The sequence below is a fragment of the Ostrinia nubilalis genome, chromosome 23 (assembly GCF_963855985.1).
Source record: "Ostrinia nubilalis chromosome 23, ilOstNubi1.1, whole genome shotgun sequence".
NCBI classification, from domain to species: Eukaryota; Metazoa; Arthropoda; class Insecta; order Lepidoptera; family Crambidae; genus Ostrinia; species Ostrinia nubilalis.
In genome coordinates, this window is record NC_087110.1 from 4,651,820 (window position 1) to 4,669,210 (window position 17,391).

General features: G+C 35.7%; 1 protein-coding gene across 1 annotated transcript in view; it reads left to right on the forward strand.

Annotated features, from left to right (window-relative positions):
- Positions 1-17,016, forward strand: part of LOC135083209 (cell adhesion molecule DSCAM-like) — a 36,087-nt gene extending 19,071 nt beyond the window's left edge. The window contains exons 9-10 of the mRNA XM_063977943.1: positions 11,871-11,948; positions 16,970-17,016. Of these exons, the coding sequence (XP_063834013.1) occupies positions 11,871-11,948; positions 16,970-16,998 (107 nt within the window). The 3' untranslated portion in view covers positions 16,999-17,016. The remainder of the gene's footprint in view (positions 1-11,870; positions 11,949-16,969) is intronic.
- The last annotated feature ends 375 nt before the right edge of the window (positions 17,017-17,391 follow it).

Sequence of the window (17,391 nt, forward strand, 5' to 3'; positions counted from 1 at the left end):
GAGACGAGATTGTATGAGAACCTCCTAGTTTTTGAAGTCGGTTAATAAGATGGCTATTGTTAGTGGACGAGTTGTAAAATATTTTAGATCTTGGACGTAGGAATTGCAGTAGTTGAAACGAAGGAGTTTTTGAGTCGGAGAAAGTTGCGAATACTGACGACTCAACTTTTGCCAAATCTATACTCTATACTAATATTATAAATTCGAAAGTAACTCTGTCTGTCTGTCTGTCTGTCCGTCTGTCTGTCTGTCTTGCTTTCACGCCTAAACCACTGAACCGATTTTTATGAAATTTTGCTTAAAGATAGTTTGAGTCCCGGGAAAGGACATAGGATAGTTTGGAAAGCTAGTACTAATATACGCGCTAGCAAGAACTAAGATGGATCTCCTGGGGTCGGCTTACCCGACATCAGAAGATTAGAGGTCCCTCTCACCCAAGCACTTGATTCACTTAATGGATATGATTTTTTGCGGATGAGAGGGAATAAAGGTAAGGGGAGATACAAGAGATCCCAATGGGTAGACGTGCACGGCCCCTAAACAAGATACGATGAGATTTGCCATAGTTACTTCGTTTTTTTTTAATTGTTTTTATTATCAGAGTTTGCAAATGAATCTGTCAAAGCAAGCTGTGAATATTGTAGGTTATTTATATGCTATATTCTGTTTTGATATTTATATATTTTTTATTATTGTATACTTGTTTAGATCACAGACTGAGAGAAGGGAAACTAAACAATTTTCATTACGTGAACAGTGTGGTTGCGGTCGACTTTCCCTAATAGTACATACATAGTACACTATAGCATTAGACTTTAAATGTTTGTTGCAATATCGCCCTTATCTATACTCTATACTAATATTATAAATGCGAAAGTAACTCTGTCTGTCTGTCTTGCTTTCACGCCTAAACCACTGAATCAATTTTAATGAAATTTGGCATAGAGATAGTTTGAGTCCCGGGAAAGGACAAAGGATAGTTTTTTATCCCGGTTTTTGAAACAGGGACGCGCGCGATAAAGGTTTTTCTGTGACTGACAAAATTCCACGCGAGCGAAGCCGCGGGCGTAAAGCTAGTTATAAATATGTAAGATGCCACCACGCCACTATGCTAAGCCAGTGCTGACCATCTGACACTGAAAACAAGAAAACAGCTGACGTTCGTCTAGCCGACGATTTTCCACCGAAACTTTCATTGTTCACTTCCATTGTCTCTAAATTCGTGTCTGACTCAGCAGTGAGCGTTTCCTTTGAATTATTGGTAGAGAGGTACAGTTTTGTTGGTCCCGACTAGTGTTGCCGATATCGATAGTGACTGAGTTCCTTGCACTGCTTCTTCTCAGCACTGGCCCGAAGCATTGGTAGGGTTAGGACGTGTAAAAGTGCTCTTCGGGAGCCCACAATAAATGTTGTCATGAAGTAAGCTATATTTGGGACGTGTCTAAGTGCCCTGGAAAGGGAATGTACTGAATAAACTATTTCATTTCATTTCTACTTGTAAAAAATAAACGATTTAGATTTTTGATTAATTAATCGATATTACAATGAGGTCCAATGTAACAGATTTATCGCTAGCAAGTTTTGATACAATTCTGTTGATTTTATTATTGATACGATCGGTAGTACGGGATGCTAGACAAAATATTAAAATCGAACATTTATCGTAAAGTTAAATATTATGTATCGATATTGGCACTAATGTAAGTATTAACTGATAATCGATTATTAAATATCGAATCTTCTTCTTTTCGTGTCGACAACAAACCTACACACACAGTGTCAGCCCAAAACTCCGCCACAAGAGTGGCGTTGTCTGCAGCACTCATCAAATCCTCCTGAGTGCAGTTAAATACCGAATAAAATCAATTCAATCGATAAATCGATTATTCTCCAACACTAGCTCGGACTGCTGCGCTCTAGTTAATTGGAATCTGCACATAAATGCATTTTGATTCTATTCCGTTCCGTAACTACTTATTTAAAACCTCTATTTAATTGTAATTGAGATTTGATGAACTTTCTTCGTAATTATTTGTAGTTCGCATACCAGCTGTTGTAGATTGAATTCCTACAGTTAGCAAAATTAAATGTTAATGCGATTAAATACAATACGAACAATCCATCTTACTTTGACTTTAACAAACGTCAAAAATCTGTATCCATACAAAGTACACCGGTTATCGTTATAGTCACGGTTAGGCCCAGAACCCACGGTGAAACGCAATTGCAACGAAACTGCAACTTCTAGTTACTTTTGAGTTGCATCTAAGTTTCTGCCATAGATTCCGTTGAGAGACCACACATGACGCGACCATTTCAAACCGGTTTCAAACTGGTTGCAATTGCGTTTCACCGTGTGTTCTGGGCCTTAAAGTTTGGTGGTGCAACTCAGCCTTATATTCTTTTAAAAAAATCTGAACAATACAAAAAATATAGATTCTCGCATTTTTCAGCATTTCCACAGTGTTAATCAAAAACTCGTAACTGAATTAAGGGAGATAAAAGTCTGTAACTGCTACCAATAAAGAGGGGGAATTCTCCCATTTCCCACTTTTGTCAGCCCCCGATTATGTCTATTAGTCGTTCCTAAGGACCTCTAAATTTTTCCCTGAAGCCAAAATGAACTGAATAAGCGTAAAAGTGTAAATACACTTATTCGTTTTCCCTAAATTCAAGGATACAAGGAATCCTTGGGACAGCGATTTCAAATCTGCACTTATTCGATTACCTACATTAGGTATAAAGCATCTTGAGGCAGACATATCAAATCAAAATTAGTTTTTCATGAATATTTGGATGCGATAGTTCATAGCACAGACCCTTTTTAACACGGAAAAATTACACAGAAAATAGCGACATGCACAATTCAACGACAATTCGTGATCTGAGGTATTCACCAAGATATACTTACATAGATTTTATTTGGTTTCGAATCGACTGCTATTCCTAACTGCTTTTGTAAAATTATATTTTATGCATAGGTAATCAAGTTATTTTTCCGCTGTTAAAATTATTCAAGAAAATTGAATTTTTCTTTTCGTTCGAAAAAGACTTAAAAATAAAAACGCTTCTGCGTTTTATTCCTTCTTCCCAGAGACTCCTCTAAATTGGTAACCTGGGAATATTAATTTCATTAAAAGAGTACCGGCGAAGTCGCCAATCCCAAGAATAAGGAAACTGTTGAGCTGACTTTGTAAAAATAAATTAAAAAGTTTGCCAAATCTTTGCGAGAGCCGCCACGTTGGAATTGAAATAATATCATTCATTTCCGACCTTTTTAATCTCGTAGCTTATGCAATTTGAAGATTCCTATTAGGTAAGTAGTATTATACAATAGTGACTGAGTTTCTTGCGCTGCTTCTTCTCAGCACTGGCCTATTTATTGTTCCGAAGCAGTGGTAGGGTTAATATTGGGACGTGTAAAAGTGCTTTTTAAAAGCCTATTTGCAAAAATAAATGAGTTTTATGAGTTGTTTTTATGGTTACGAGAATTCAGATGTTCTTTAATTCCTGATAAAAGGATTGTAAGTAAGTAATATAAGTATAAAACTATGTAGATAAAACAAAGGCTAGTTTCACCATCTTAGTAGGTATTGTTTCAGCCTTAGGTTTTCCTTGAAAATACTGTTTTTAAGCTTACAAAAATATTGTCTACGAGCTACTGACACAGGCAGATTGTTCATAGTTCATTCAAGTTAATGTAGGTAAATATTTTTGCGCGCATAGTTTTTTTTTACTATCTTTTGCCCGCGGCTTCAACCGCATGAAATTTAGTTTGTCACAGGTCGTCTTAAATTATAGCCTATATGTTATTCTGGGTTATAAACAATAATACTGTAAAGTTTCATCAAAATCCGTTCAGTAGTTTTTGCGTGAAAGAGTAACAAACATGTTGACATCCAAGCAAACTTTCGCATATAATATAAGTAGGATATAGTAGAATTTTAGATGTTATGTTTGTTTTTAATGTCTATTTTCACCGCAAAATTATGTTCATAATCACAACAATAAAAGACGATCCACGCCAATATTCATTCGTAAGATATAAAGCCTCCACATTAAAATCTATCCAACAACAAAGCGTTCGGCAGTCAAAGATGAAAGCCGAAAGGTTTCGGCCGAACATCAATCTGCTATATCTCGGTTGAAATTAATGGTTCGGCCTTTATTGTTACATTAAGGAAGCTCACAGACGAGTGACAGTATATTGGCGCGGCGACTGCTTGCTACAATAGCCGATAATCGCCGATGGTCGCTGACAGTCGCCGATGCATTGCGACTCTCGGAAACGGGCAGTCGTCGTTATACGTCAGGGGTGGCCAACTTGATTAGACATAAGATCTACTGTTTACTAACGAAACCCTGGGTGATCTACCACTTACATACTTCTTGAAATCTTAAATGAAACAGCATAGTTTAGTACACAATCATGTAGTATTTTTTGCCTAATAGTCGCGATCGACCGGTTGGCCACCCCTGTTATACGTATAGTCATAGTTTCAACATCAACAGCGAAAGGCGCCAGTCGGAGACTTTCGCCGACAGTCGTCTACAATCGCTGACTGTCGCCTACCACTATCGCAAGCAGTCACCGATATAAGATCGCTCGTCTGTGAGCTCTCTAAGATTGTATACCCACAGGACAGTGGGAGTCTTCGTCTTCCCGCAGACTACAGATTTTAAGTCGGCCGATACTTTGGTCGGCTTCTAATTTGTTTGAGGAATCGGTCGATACCTAATCGGTGTAATGAGCGAACTTTAATTTTTTTATGCATAACAAGGCAGGTATTTGACCACAATCGCACCTGATGTTAAGTGGGATGCAGTCTAGGATGGTACATATCCAGTGCCGTAACTAGGGCGGTGCCAGCGGTGCCCAGGCACAGGGCGCAGACCCTGGAGGGGCGCAGAAATGACCCGACCAGTATCTAGTTTTGTTTCATGCATGGTAGTTAGTAGGTACATTTTGTTTTATTGCGAATATGGTGTAGACGCGCCCTCTGTACTATCTATATCTATATGGCATTTTTCAAGCGATCTTGAAACAACAACACTTGTAAAGGTGGTTTTATATTTGTTTGATGTGTCGTGCGTGACGTGACGACGCGTCAGAACGGTATCGGTTTCATACATTTAGTACTAGCTGGTGCCCGCGACTTCGTCTGCGCAGGATTAGTATTTCGAACAATATGTTTATAAATTGTAGCCTATGTGTTATTCTGATGTATAAGCTATATTATTGTAAAGTTTCATTAAAATCCATTCAGTAATTTTTGCGTGAAAGAGTAACAAACATCCATCTATCATCCATACAAACTTTCGCGTTTATAATATTAGTAGGATGGTAACGTTCACACTAGTGCGTAACGTGTTGTGTTGTGATGGCTTATGTATGGAACCGATACAGTTCTGACGCGTCACGTCACGACACATCAGATAAATATAAATCCACCTTGTCTTGCTCGCAATATTACATATGTTACGGTTAATGTGATAAATTGAAAATTATTAATAATAACCGGTTATTATGAATAATTACCGACAGTCGCGGTAAAAGTGATAAATTAATCACATTTAACAGTGATTATTTAATAATTCAACCTTAGTACTAACAAATTTCATAAAAGAGAACAACATTTTGTGTACATGCTCCTGTACAGCCAAACTTTTGAACGTTTTGATATCATATATTAATATAATTTGGCATAATAAGTTTGGAATGTTTTTTGCATAATATTACTTTTCCATGATGTCTATAACATAATGTTTTGATTTAAAGTGAAAAATAGGTTAAGGTGCGGCGGGGGTGGCCCTTGGGCCACCCCTAAGCCGCCTATTTAGTTTTATACACACATAAATGACCTCATATTAATCACATTTACCAAATCATGCGGTAATTATTCATAATAACCGGCGATTATTCATAATTTTCACATTTATCACTTTGACCGTAACACATACACAAACAAAAGTACCTATACCGTAACGTAACTATGAGACAATTTCTGTCTATCTTCATTTGGAGGGCGCCACTTCTAACTTGGAAAGTTCTAAGCAAATCTGTCAATCTAGCTGAGGAGATGTACATATACAGGGTGTTAGGTAAATGGGTATATGAGCCGACACTAGCCCATGTTAACATGGGCAAATAAATGGTATGGTGAAGTCAGAAAATTGATATCTCCATTTTAATTATTTTAATTTTCATACAAATCAGATTTTATAAAAAATATTTTGTATGAAAATTAAAAAAATTAAAATGATGATATCAAATTTCTGACTTCACCATACCATTTATATGACCATGTTAACATGGGCTAGTGTCGGCTCATATACCCATTTACCTAACACCCTGTATAGTTCCAAAATACTGAACTGTCCTATCCATGACATTGACAGCGGGGCGCCACCGTCAATACCGGATCGCTGGTTCCGATTTTTGCCATGTTGGAAATGCCATCACCTTAAAGTTGAACGATGGTAGCTCCCCCCTGTCATTGAGTTTGGTGGGACAGTTCAGCGTGGGTCATCTATAGTTCACGTTACGCTGTCATTGCTGTCAGCCACATTCATTGGTCCTCCCTTTATCTTTGATTTTATTCATTAACTACGTGCGGCGTTACTGACGCACTAGCGTGCGAGAGATAGATAGAAAATTTATCGTTCGACAAGAGTGAAAAGGATGACTTACAAAACTAAACGATTCACAAACGTTCCATTCTGCCGCGCCGTCCCACCCAATGTTCGGGGATTCCCCGATACATCGAGAATCACGCATTCAGATAGCCGCAGTGTTGCCAGAAGGTTACTTTTGTAACCTTTTAGGTTACTTTTGAACTGCATTGGTTACTTTTAGGTTACACTAATGAAAAGGTTACTTTTAGGTGATTTTTCAGAAATTGTAGAATTAACTTTTACAGGTTATTCAGTAAAAAATATTAATAGTGACAATTTAAAAATTATGTCATAAACTGCATTTAAACATGAATTTGATTTATTATTTGTTATAAAAAATGAGTTTTAGCCAATGTTTTTCGATAGTGAAACGCAAATCCATAAAACACGTTTTTATACGACCGGTCACTTTTCGGTCTTCATGGAATGGTCAAAATTTCGAATTTAGGTAAATGATTGATGATCAATGAGGATCAGTACTGTTGTAGAAAATTCAATAAAACTAGTATCTACGTTAATCTTTAAGACATAAGAAAGATATATCTTTTTGAATTATCCAAATCGGACCATTACTTACGAAGATATTAAGTAATAAACATAGGCCGTTTTTGCCGCTAAAAGTCAACGTACGCAGGGCCGCGTGACGTCACTATATCCGAATCGAGCGCAGCCGGCGTACTATTGGGATGGAAAATATTTTTTTCCAGCTAAACTATCAGTTTTAGAAAAAAACTTTTAATAACGTTGAAGTGAGGTTACGTTGTAAAGGGTGTCCAGCGAGAATTTTCCAAGTTCAAAATTGAATACAAATAAAACCAAAGAGTTTTCATTAAGTTTAATTGTTTCAAAATAGAGTCTAATGCGGATTTGAAATACGTCATGAGTCACTGGTCGGGAGCCTACAGAGCGTTCGCAGTTGAGCATTATTAGAGTATTTGAAATGTATTGTCGAATGATCAATGAATGTCTGATACCACAACTGCAACTGCATCCCGGTCAACTACGTAACTCTATTTCAGCAAAAAGGTGTCTCACCACACACGGAGAGTACCTCGATGGAGACATTGAGGACTATTTTTTTTTTTCAAATAAATGATCAGCAAGTACTGGGATATACCCTAGCCGCCTCGGTCACCAGATCTCACACCATGCGACTTTTTCTTGTGGAGATATCTCAAGTCAAAAGTTTACAGCAAACAATCCTTAAATAATTCAGGTTCTGAAAGAAAATATCCGCCGTGAAGTTGCAGGAAAATTATTAACGCGATTTGCTCTCGCATAGTTGCGAATGTAAGGGTCCGGCTGTGAGAGTGCCTATAGTAAAACGGGCATCATTTAAAAGACATTGCCTATAAAAAATTAAATCCGCATTGTTAAACTTCAGTTTGCATTAGTAATAAATAATAAAAATCATTAATTTATTTGTTGAATACATTTTTGAAGTTGAAAAATTCCCACTGGATAAAGGGTGCTTTATTTCTTCTTCACTTCCCAATATTTCAATATACACCGGAAATAATATTCTACTAAGAATTCATAATTAATTTTTTTGTGTCTTAATGCCGGTTTTCTTTAATCAATCCTTATCAAAATCAACTGTAAAACGTCATTATGTTTTTGGTCAAAACATTAACGGTTTTCAAAGTTTTTACATAATTTCAGATTGAAATTTGAGAGTTGAAGGTCATTTTCGTTTTCGTTTTCGTTTTCGGCCGAAAATGAGACTGCAGCCGAAGCTTCGTTTTCGTTTTCGGCTGAAAATCCATATTCGGTCGGACACTAAATTTTTTTATATTTCTGGTAATTTCTGACAAGAGCATTTTTCAAGGGCGCAGTTTTGAAAGCTCGCACCGGGCGCATAAAAGGCTAGATACGGCACTGTACATATCTGCCCTGCAAGTGCCTATTCACTCTCGCCTTGAAAAGGCCCGGATTATAGATTAATAGCCCGACAAAGTCTGTTGTGTGCGAGGAGTCTTAGGTCTAGGACGTGACCTTGATACGGCCCAGATTAGAGGATTGTAGGTTTCTATACAAATAATGAAAAATTAGGGTCTCTACTCTTTTTTACTTTCGCCTCATGACTAATTCGGACCGCGGTGTTAATCGAGTAAGAAAAAAAATTCGTGTTCATAACTTGAGAGGAATAACTCGAAAAAGAGAATTGCGATACGATCGCGAAATCGGAACGAACGTCGAATGTCACATTGTCTGGGTAGGTGGACTAATAGGTAAAATTAGACCGCGCTCGAAAATAAATTCACGAAAATCTAGTAGGTAGGTACATTATAAATCGCAAAGTACTTTGCATAGCATTTGTTATTCAAGTTTTAAAACTCATGCACGTTATTTGCACTAGTGCAGGTTTTTAGCTAATCAAAAGTACATAGAGCTAAAAATTTTACTGCTGAATTTAAGCTTTTGCAAACATTTCGTTAAAGCACCTAAAACGTATTTGGATTCAGGTAAGTCAGTCCATTTCGTTGGATCGCGTTGTAGGAGATTCATGACACGTATAATTCGAATTACGATAGGAATAATCTCCTTTAGATGTTTTGTTTGTGTCCAAATAAGCAATTTTTTCTTTATTAATGTTTATCTAGTAGTAGTATAGTATTATCCCTCGTCTACTCGTACCTACATAGGTATTTTTCGAATTAGGTTACTAATTATAGTCAAATTAATTTTTTGTCAAAAAATAAAGGCTAAGCCGAAATACAAAAAAAAAAAACTAATTATTGAAACCACGTAGTAGTTTAACGTGTACACCGGCAGAAGAATATAAAATATTCTATAAGACCTGTTCTTTATCTCTCACATAATCAATATAACTGAGAGAGACGGAATATTTCTAACTCTGCACGAGCGTTCGATCTATTAACTGCCGTACTGTTTCCAGTTGGTAATTCAGTGTTAAACCCTCTAAGACTCATGTCGCATTCTTCGTGTTCTTCATCTCTTTCTTGACCAATATAAGTGAGAGAGACGGAATATCGGTTTACACAGCGTCTCTAGCGTGGCCCTCGATCAATTAACTGCACCAACTGATCCCAGTCGGACCCAAACTGGGCCAAGTTGACTAATGACGTCCGTCCAGTTAAAGTTACTTCGTTGATAAATTAGTGTTGTAGAACTATCGGAAGTTTGATTAGGGATATCGATAGTATAATATAAATGTTAGTGATAGTAGTGCAATTAATGATTAGTGGAATTATTCATAGAGTAACTTATTCACCACAAGTAAAAATTAAGGTTGGGTTGCACCATCTTACTTTAACTATAACAAACGTCAAAGTCTGTCAAACTCCATACAAAAACACCGGTTAAAGTTAAAGAAGTGCAACTGAATCAAAATGTGTCTTACTAACACTGCATAGAATACAAGACATAGCATTGTAAAATTTTCCAGAGGGGCTTCATTATTAGTATGTAGGGACTTTATTAATGGCGCATATTATACACGTCCTAAATATAACTTGCTCAGAAACTCAGTCAAGACTGATCTCTAATCAAGATGTTATTTTGTCTTGACAGTTTTAATTCCGAAATCGTTTCGCTTCGGCTATTTTTCCACTTGGTGAAGAAGTTATTACAAAAATGCTAACGTCCGTATTGACAAACGATGCTTGCTAAAGTGAAGCAGCAAATAGAACGCAAAGCGTTGAATAGAGCTCTGTGATTGGTTCGTGTGTCACCCTGTGCGTCCACGCGCACTGTGAGACCTCATAGTAATGTTTGAGAATACCGGCGTAAGCTTATACTTTGTCAGAGGAGCCAGACTCTTTTCCCTCTAGACTGTAGACTAAGGCGTTACAACAATTAACTAGCTGAATCGATTACGCTCAGTTTTGGACAGTGACGTAACTAGGTCGCGACGGACTAATCACCTGAGAGAAAAGGAGCCAAGATGATCGGCACTTTAGGTCTTTTCTCAATAACGTAACAAAACTAGAGCAAACTCTAATAATTGGACTGAATTCTTCGAGAATCTAGGTATAGTTTCTAATTTTAAAAAAACCCGGAATCATATTACCTATTTTTTCAATCAAATAAAAGTTTTTTTGGAATCGGCTCATGCATTGTCGGAATTCTGCAAAAACAAACATTCAATTGAATTGAGAATGTTCCTTTTTTGGATTATTTTTAGGCTTTAAAAGCGTTCGGTTACATTTTATATTGGCCTCATGCAGGGCTAGCCTTTCACTGGTTTCTAGTAAAGTTTCAGATAGTTTATCAGATAACGCTATGTAATAAAGGTTGCTAAATACTCATGTGACTTACGCCCGTATTCACAAACGATGCTTGCTAAGCAGCAAATTGAACGCATAGCGTTGAATACAGCTCTGTGATTGGTTCGTGTATCACCCTGTGCGTCCACGCGCACTGTGAGACTTCATAGTAATGTTTGTGAATACGGGCGTAAATGTTGTAGTTTATCTGACAAATAAGTCCCTGATAACCAGTTAGGAACTTATGTTTCCTAATAGGCGAGAGCACGAGAAGTCGTGAAACATGCTAAAAAAAATTATAATAAAAAAATCTTTTTTAAAAAACAAGCTTTATTCTGAAATGCAGTTGTACTAAAATGAAAAAAATAATTGTATGCTAGGTTTAAATTAATAATTTCGAAAGCTTGTATCGCGCATGGAATTTATTCTTCTTTTTTTCTGTTTGCGCTACAAGCTTTCGAAATTATTAATTTAAACCTAGTAGCATACAATTATTTTTTTCGTTTTAGTACAACTGCATTTCAGAATAAAGCTTGTTTTTTAAAAAAGATTTTTTTATTATAATTTTATTTTACACTTTTTAGTTGTATCTCAATCTCAGAGCTTTGGAGATCATCTAGCACTAAAGTGCTCAAAAAGACAAATCCAACGAACCCAAACTCGATGAGGTTCCGCCGTTTCGTTTAGGAGTTCCTATGGCCACCTCCTGACTCCATCATCAGACCAGCTCAATGGTACCATAACATTGCATTGTCATCGTACTTACATAAGTATGCCAAATTTCAGCTCAATCGGTTGAGAAGAAGTGGTCTTAAATTCAGTTGCAAGATTTGTCCCACACATACTAACAAGTGAAGTCAATATAAAGCTTGTAATAATAATAATTATAAAAGGACAAAAAGATCTCTTCACACCTCACGATGAATTCCCGTTCAACTTTAATAAATAATCCTTATTTGTCAACAGAAACAAGCTTCCAGAACCGGTCGGAGTCGGACGACAGTGACAGCACGTCAAAAGCCACAGTGACAGCCGCGCCAAGACGTAAGTGACATTTCAGAGATATGACGAGATATTTGGGCGACTTAACGTAGAAAGGGTGCAATTCATAAAATGTATAAATTGAGTCAAATACACTTGTATTATGCCCGTTTTCACCACTAATCCCTAATTTTTAAGTGACCCCTAATGTGTTACCATTTTGATGGAATGGAATTTTGTTCTCATAGGGGTCACTTAAAAATTAGGGATTGATGGTCAAAACGGGCATTAGTAATTTATTAGTAGTTATCTATAGTATATCTTTGTTTTTATTTGATTTCTTATTATCTTTATTTACGACTGAATTCAAATTTTAACTTGGTTTGGAATCTAAATGACGAGAAATTGTACTAGGCTTAAAATGTTATCTGAAATACCGAAGTTTTTATACTCAGGAATGTAAATGTAATGAAAAGAAGGCACAGTTTTCTGCGAAAAGTCCTCGAATTGTTTTTACAAAAACAAAGTCTAATAATGTAAAAATAGATACAAAGAATCTTCAAAGCAGTTCTTCGAAAAACGAAATAAATTGATCCTGATTGAAGCATGATAAACAAAAATACATACCTACAGTCTAACATTTTTTGAAGTCTGTTAAAAACTCACGACAAAATACGCGACGCTCCATCAGTAGTTTTTTAGTTGGTTCCTAGCATTTTTCGAATCGGAACAAAGAAGTTCGTCACCGCGCTTGCGAAGCGTTTTCGCAAACGCAAAACGAGAACCGATTCACTATTACCCCTGAATAGACAGTACAAGCGATCACACTGATTTCGGTTAGAAAACACTGTATTGATACCAAGATTAATGCCTCTGTCTCTGATAACGTACGGCTGAAGTTGACAAAATAATCTCATAATATTCGGAATTAATGAGAATGCTTATAAATCGTCATAATAACGATAGAAGAAATGAATAACATTAATGAGAAACGTGATTAAGCGTCTTTTATCTTGTCCGCTGCCGCTAATATACTTGTGAATATTTATTTATCTATATTTATAAAAGCGAAAGGTCACTAACTGACTGACTGACTGACTGACTGACTCACTCACTCATCACAAAATCTCAGAAACCACAAGTGCTATCTATGTCGCAAATTTTGCACGGGGGTTCCTTTTAACGTAGGGTTAAAACAGTCAATATTGATGTGTTATTTTATTCTGATAAATTAATTAATAAAATCAGTTGGTGCATTTTTCGTAAGCCACGTACAATACACGTCTTCGTTCTAACCAAAGACGTCACTGCTGGACTAAGGCCCAAAGATTTCCATACTGACCGGTCCTGCGCTGCCCGCATCCAGGTGCTTCTCTTCTCTTCCCTGCACCAGATCGTCGGTCCAACAAGTAGGATGGCAAATGTTATTCGTATCAAAAATGTATAGCCTATGCTGTTGACTCTACATTTGTGGTTTTGATTTATCCGCACTGCGTGTTTGGCACATGTAACTAACGTTTCAGTCATGATGCCAAGTTGCAATTAGGCTGCTTGCCACTTCAGCTTGTCTGATGAAGAGTTATGGGGGAGGGGGTGAAGGGGACATTTTGGATTGAATTTATTAGTTCATAAAATTTTACGCCTTTAGTGCAGTTGGTCAAAACTGTTTTCCTCATGAATTGCAATGCAATTTTTTTTTTAATATTTTGTTTTTGCAAAAATTACTCATAGCACTAATAGTCCCGTTAGCCCCTCGTACTAAGCTAAATATGCTTGTGTCACAAGTAGGCTTACCATAATAGTCGAGCGTCAGCGGGTTCGAACCCGCGTTCTTCTGATGACCAGTCGACCAGTCCGACCCCTTCACCGTTCGGCTATCGTGGCTTCAAAATTGCAATACAGGGTGTTGATTTCAATCCTCGCCATATTTATTTAGTTAGGTGATCTATCATGACTTAAATAAACGCACCAAAAAGTTTTGCAAACGAAAGTGGAATTTTCCGTGCGAAATCAACTGTACTCGCTCGCTTATCATGTCGGATAACCTCTGAAGGAATCCACGTAAAGTAGGTAGTGTAAATAGGTATTTTTCTTGGTATAACTAAAGTTAAAATTAATATTAATTTTTTTTCGAAGTCAATTTTTTTACTGATTCATGATCAAAATAAGCTACTTAATCAACTCCCTAAATATGGCGAGTATTGAAATCAATACCCTGTATAGTTAATCTATTTAACTTTTGCAATCGAAATATATGGAAACACGTAAAGGATTTTTCTAATTTATTAACGTTCTTGGGAATATAACCAAGTCAGTCGATTTAACCGATTCATTGAGAATCACAGTTGAACTAAAACTTAAATTACTCGGTTGAAGTTTTAGTAGAAATATGACTCTGGGGGGTGTTCTACGATCTAGTTAAAATTTCAAATGGCGCGTCTTTAAAGTTTAACTTTACTTATTAGACTATAAATATCAAAGTAAATCAGAGTACACGTAAATATTATTTTAGTAAAATTTTAACCAATTTTCGGTACAGTCTAGTCTCATTTAATTATTTCAAACCTAAAAATTTAACGAAGACAATATAGTAGTCAATTGACAAAATTTACATACTTTTTAATACATATCTGTCTAAACTAGAATCTCCTATAGATAGATTTTTCATAAAACGATGATGTCACTTTTTCACCAAAGCCGTTGAGTTACTATTTTGGTGTTGATTTCAAGGGTACCTACTAATATCATCATTGAAAAACTAGGTAATTGTCAACCCGTACGAAGACGTATGTAACTAAGATAAAAAAATGTCGCGTTGAGACCCGTGTTTCTCTATTTTTAACCGACTTCAAAAAAAGGAGGAGGTTATATGTTCGACTGTATGTATGTTTTTTTTATTAAGTAATTGTGTTTCCAATCGGTTAATCTGGAAATCATTTATGAAAGCCTGTCGCCCATGTTCAACAATGCACGTCCTGTGGTTTTCAGTTATAATTGTTTCTTTTTGCCCTGAAAGGACAATGTTCGTTCTCCATACATTGTTCGCCGTTAGATCAACAGAGCCGAAATAATACTTTCTAGGTTCTAAATGACACAAATCTTTATGTAAGAACAATTATTCCTGGCGGACCAATTCTATAAACTTATTGATAGCAATATTGTTATCATAACCTCTTACTTACTAGTATTGTATTATATTATTTTATGCACATCGATTTGGGAGATGTTCTGTATTGTAGTTGTCGCAGCCAAATTGTATTATAATATTGGACGGGTTTTGGAAATAGCTCCGTTCCACTTTTATGATTTACTTACTTACATTTTGCACGTAAATAAATAACATGAATCCTATGTTTACTTTCCACTCTTGACATTTAACACGTGACTTACCAAACTAACTATCTCCATGGTTACCGTCTTAGTCTATGCATGACTAGGGATTGAACAACTTTTAATTGAATATTATTAACAATTCTCGATAATTATTATCGATTGAAAAATATTCGGTATTTGAATCGAAAGATATATTCAATTTTATCAATATCAAAATATTCAATTTTAATAATAAAATAAATATTATTTACTACCACCTATGAAATGTTCTAAAAATTGCCTGGAGCGCTCCCCCAATCCTGGGTTTTTCCCTTTCCAAGCTGAGAGGATATCATTTTGGTTCTATCGATACATTATAAAGGTACTTAATATTTGAAATGTATTACCAATTATTGTTATAAGCATTTTGAGCGAATAAAACTTTCAATTCTATTAGAACTTTAGACATTTCTCTTACTTTAAGCGGCATTGGATTTTTCATCGAATTTTGAAACTGTAACAGATATATTAAAGATGATCCCATATTGTTGTCATTGTCTATATCAGTGTTATGATCACAATTCTTTTTATTTTATTCATGACCTTCGACCAGTTGGACACATTAGATAGCTTCTTGTAGTATCGTGCAATATATTTTTAACGTTTAATTAAAATCTAGTCATACTGTAGCAATTTGGACGATTTATTTTATTTACAAGATCGGTATCTTATTGTCTATGATGACCGCAGTCAACATCACTATTACATGGATTCCTAACAATGAAGTACGGCATTGCCTTGTGCCGATTTTACATAGATTTTATCGACACAAATTATGGAACTTCATAGGATATGGAGCAGGCCACGCCCTAAAATGTCCGGATGTCGTCATAGTATTATGGAATACATATAAAATACTTTTATTATTTCATTTTTTAATCCTCAAGTGTCCGTTACAATCTAATTAATATTTAAGTATTCAAAAAGTAAGAGATTAATTTTGATACTTTACTGCTGTGCCCAGGAATCTAAGGCGGTTTCTGACAATGTCCTTTTTGGACTAAGGAGTCAACTAACCCTACCCAATTGTATACTTAACAAAGAAAACACACCAGTATCTGCAAAATAAGTATTTTAAAGATTCAGGCAGCTATTTATTACACCACAGCATTGGTTCGGCGGCTTGATTTAGGAGCGGCGCGTGCGTCGATGCACAATGCTTGCTACGTGACGATACGATTGCTGGATGTTGTTGGAACTATTCAAATGTTTGGGGTTTCGTCAAATCTAGACTTTTTGCATACTATCCCCCTTACTAATAAAACTTACACGCTCGTTGAACAGTGTTTTAAAGTGACGTATAGTATGGAAATGTCATTTTTAAACAGTGTTCAACAACTGTGTAACTTTTTATTATGTAAGGGGGTATGTTGATAATGCAATTAGGCTTAGTTTTTATATGGAGTTTGACAAATTTTTGTGAGTTTATTAAAGTAAGATGTTGCAACCCAGCCCAATTATACAAAATTATAGTGGTTACGTAGATTTACTTGGTTTTATTTTTCTTTTTAATTTTAGGTAAGTATTATTTTTACTAAGGTTTATGTTATTATCTTTTGTGTTATAAGGTTTTTAGATTATAAATAATTATAAACAACCTAAGTCTACCTACTTACAGTGACTTAATGTCAACTAATCGATGGAAAAACTCGGAAAATTGTTCTTAAAATTAAATTAATTAATTCAAATAATAATAAATTATATTGTTACAGGACACTGTCGAACGCCGCATCACAGATAACAAGAAAATTCAAATTATTAACTAAATAATACAGAATATAAATTCTTTTGTAACATTTATTAACTGTTAAGTTACAGTATGCATATCAGTAAATGGAAATAATATAATACATATTATGTATCATTTTCTCTCAAACGAATATAAGCTCTATTATTGTGAATGTATTGTCTGTTTTAGATTGTATCCCTCTTAATTAAAAGACTGAAGTTTCAACATTTTAGGATGTAAGTTAATGCCAAAGAACTTTCAGGACTTATACAGGGTGGAAACGATAAGAGAGCTTTACTAAATGTATGGAAGCTGGAAAAATTGAATTTTAGGATACAGTTTGATAGAGCTCGTGAAGCACTTTCAGGATCAGTAACCAGTTTTTCGATATCTTGTTAAGTTCAA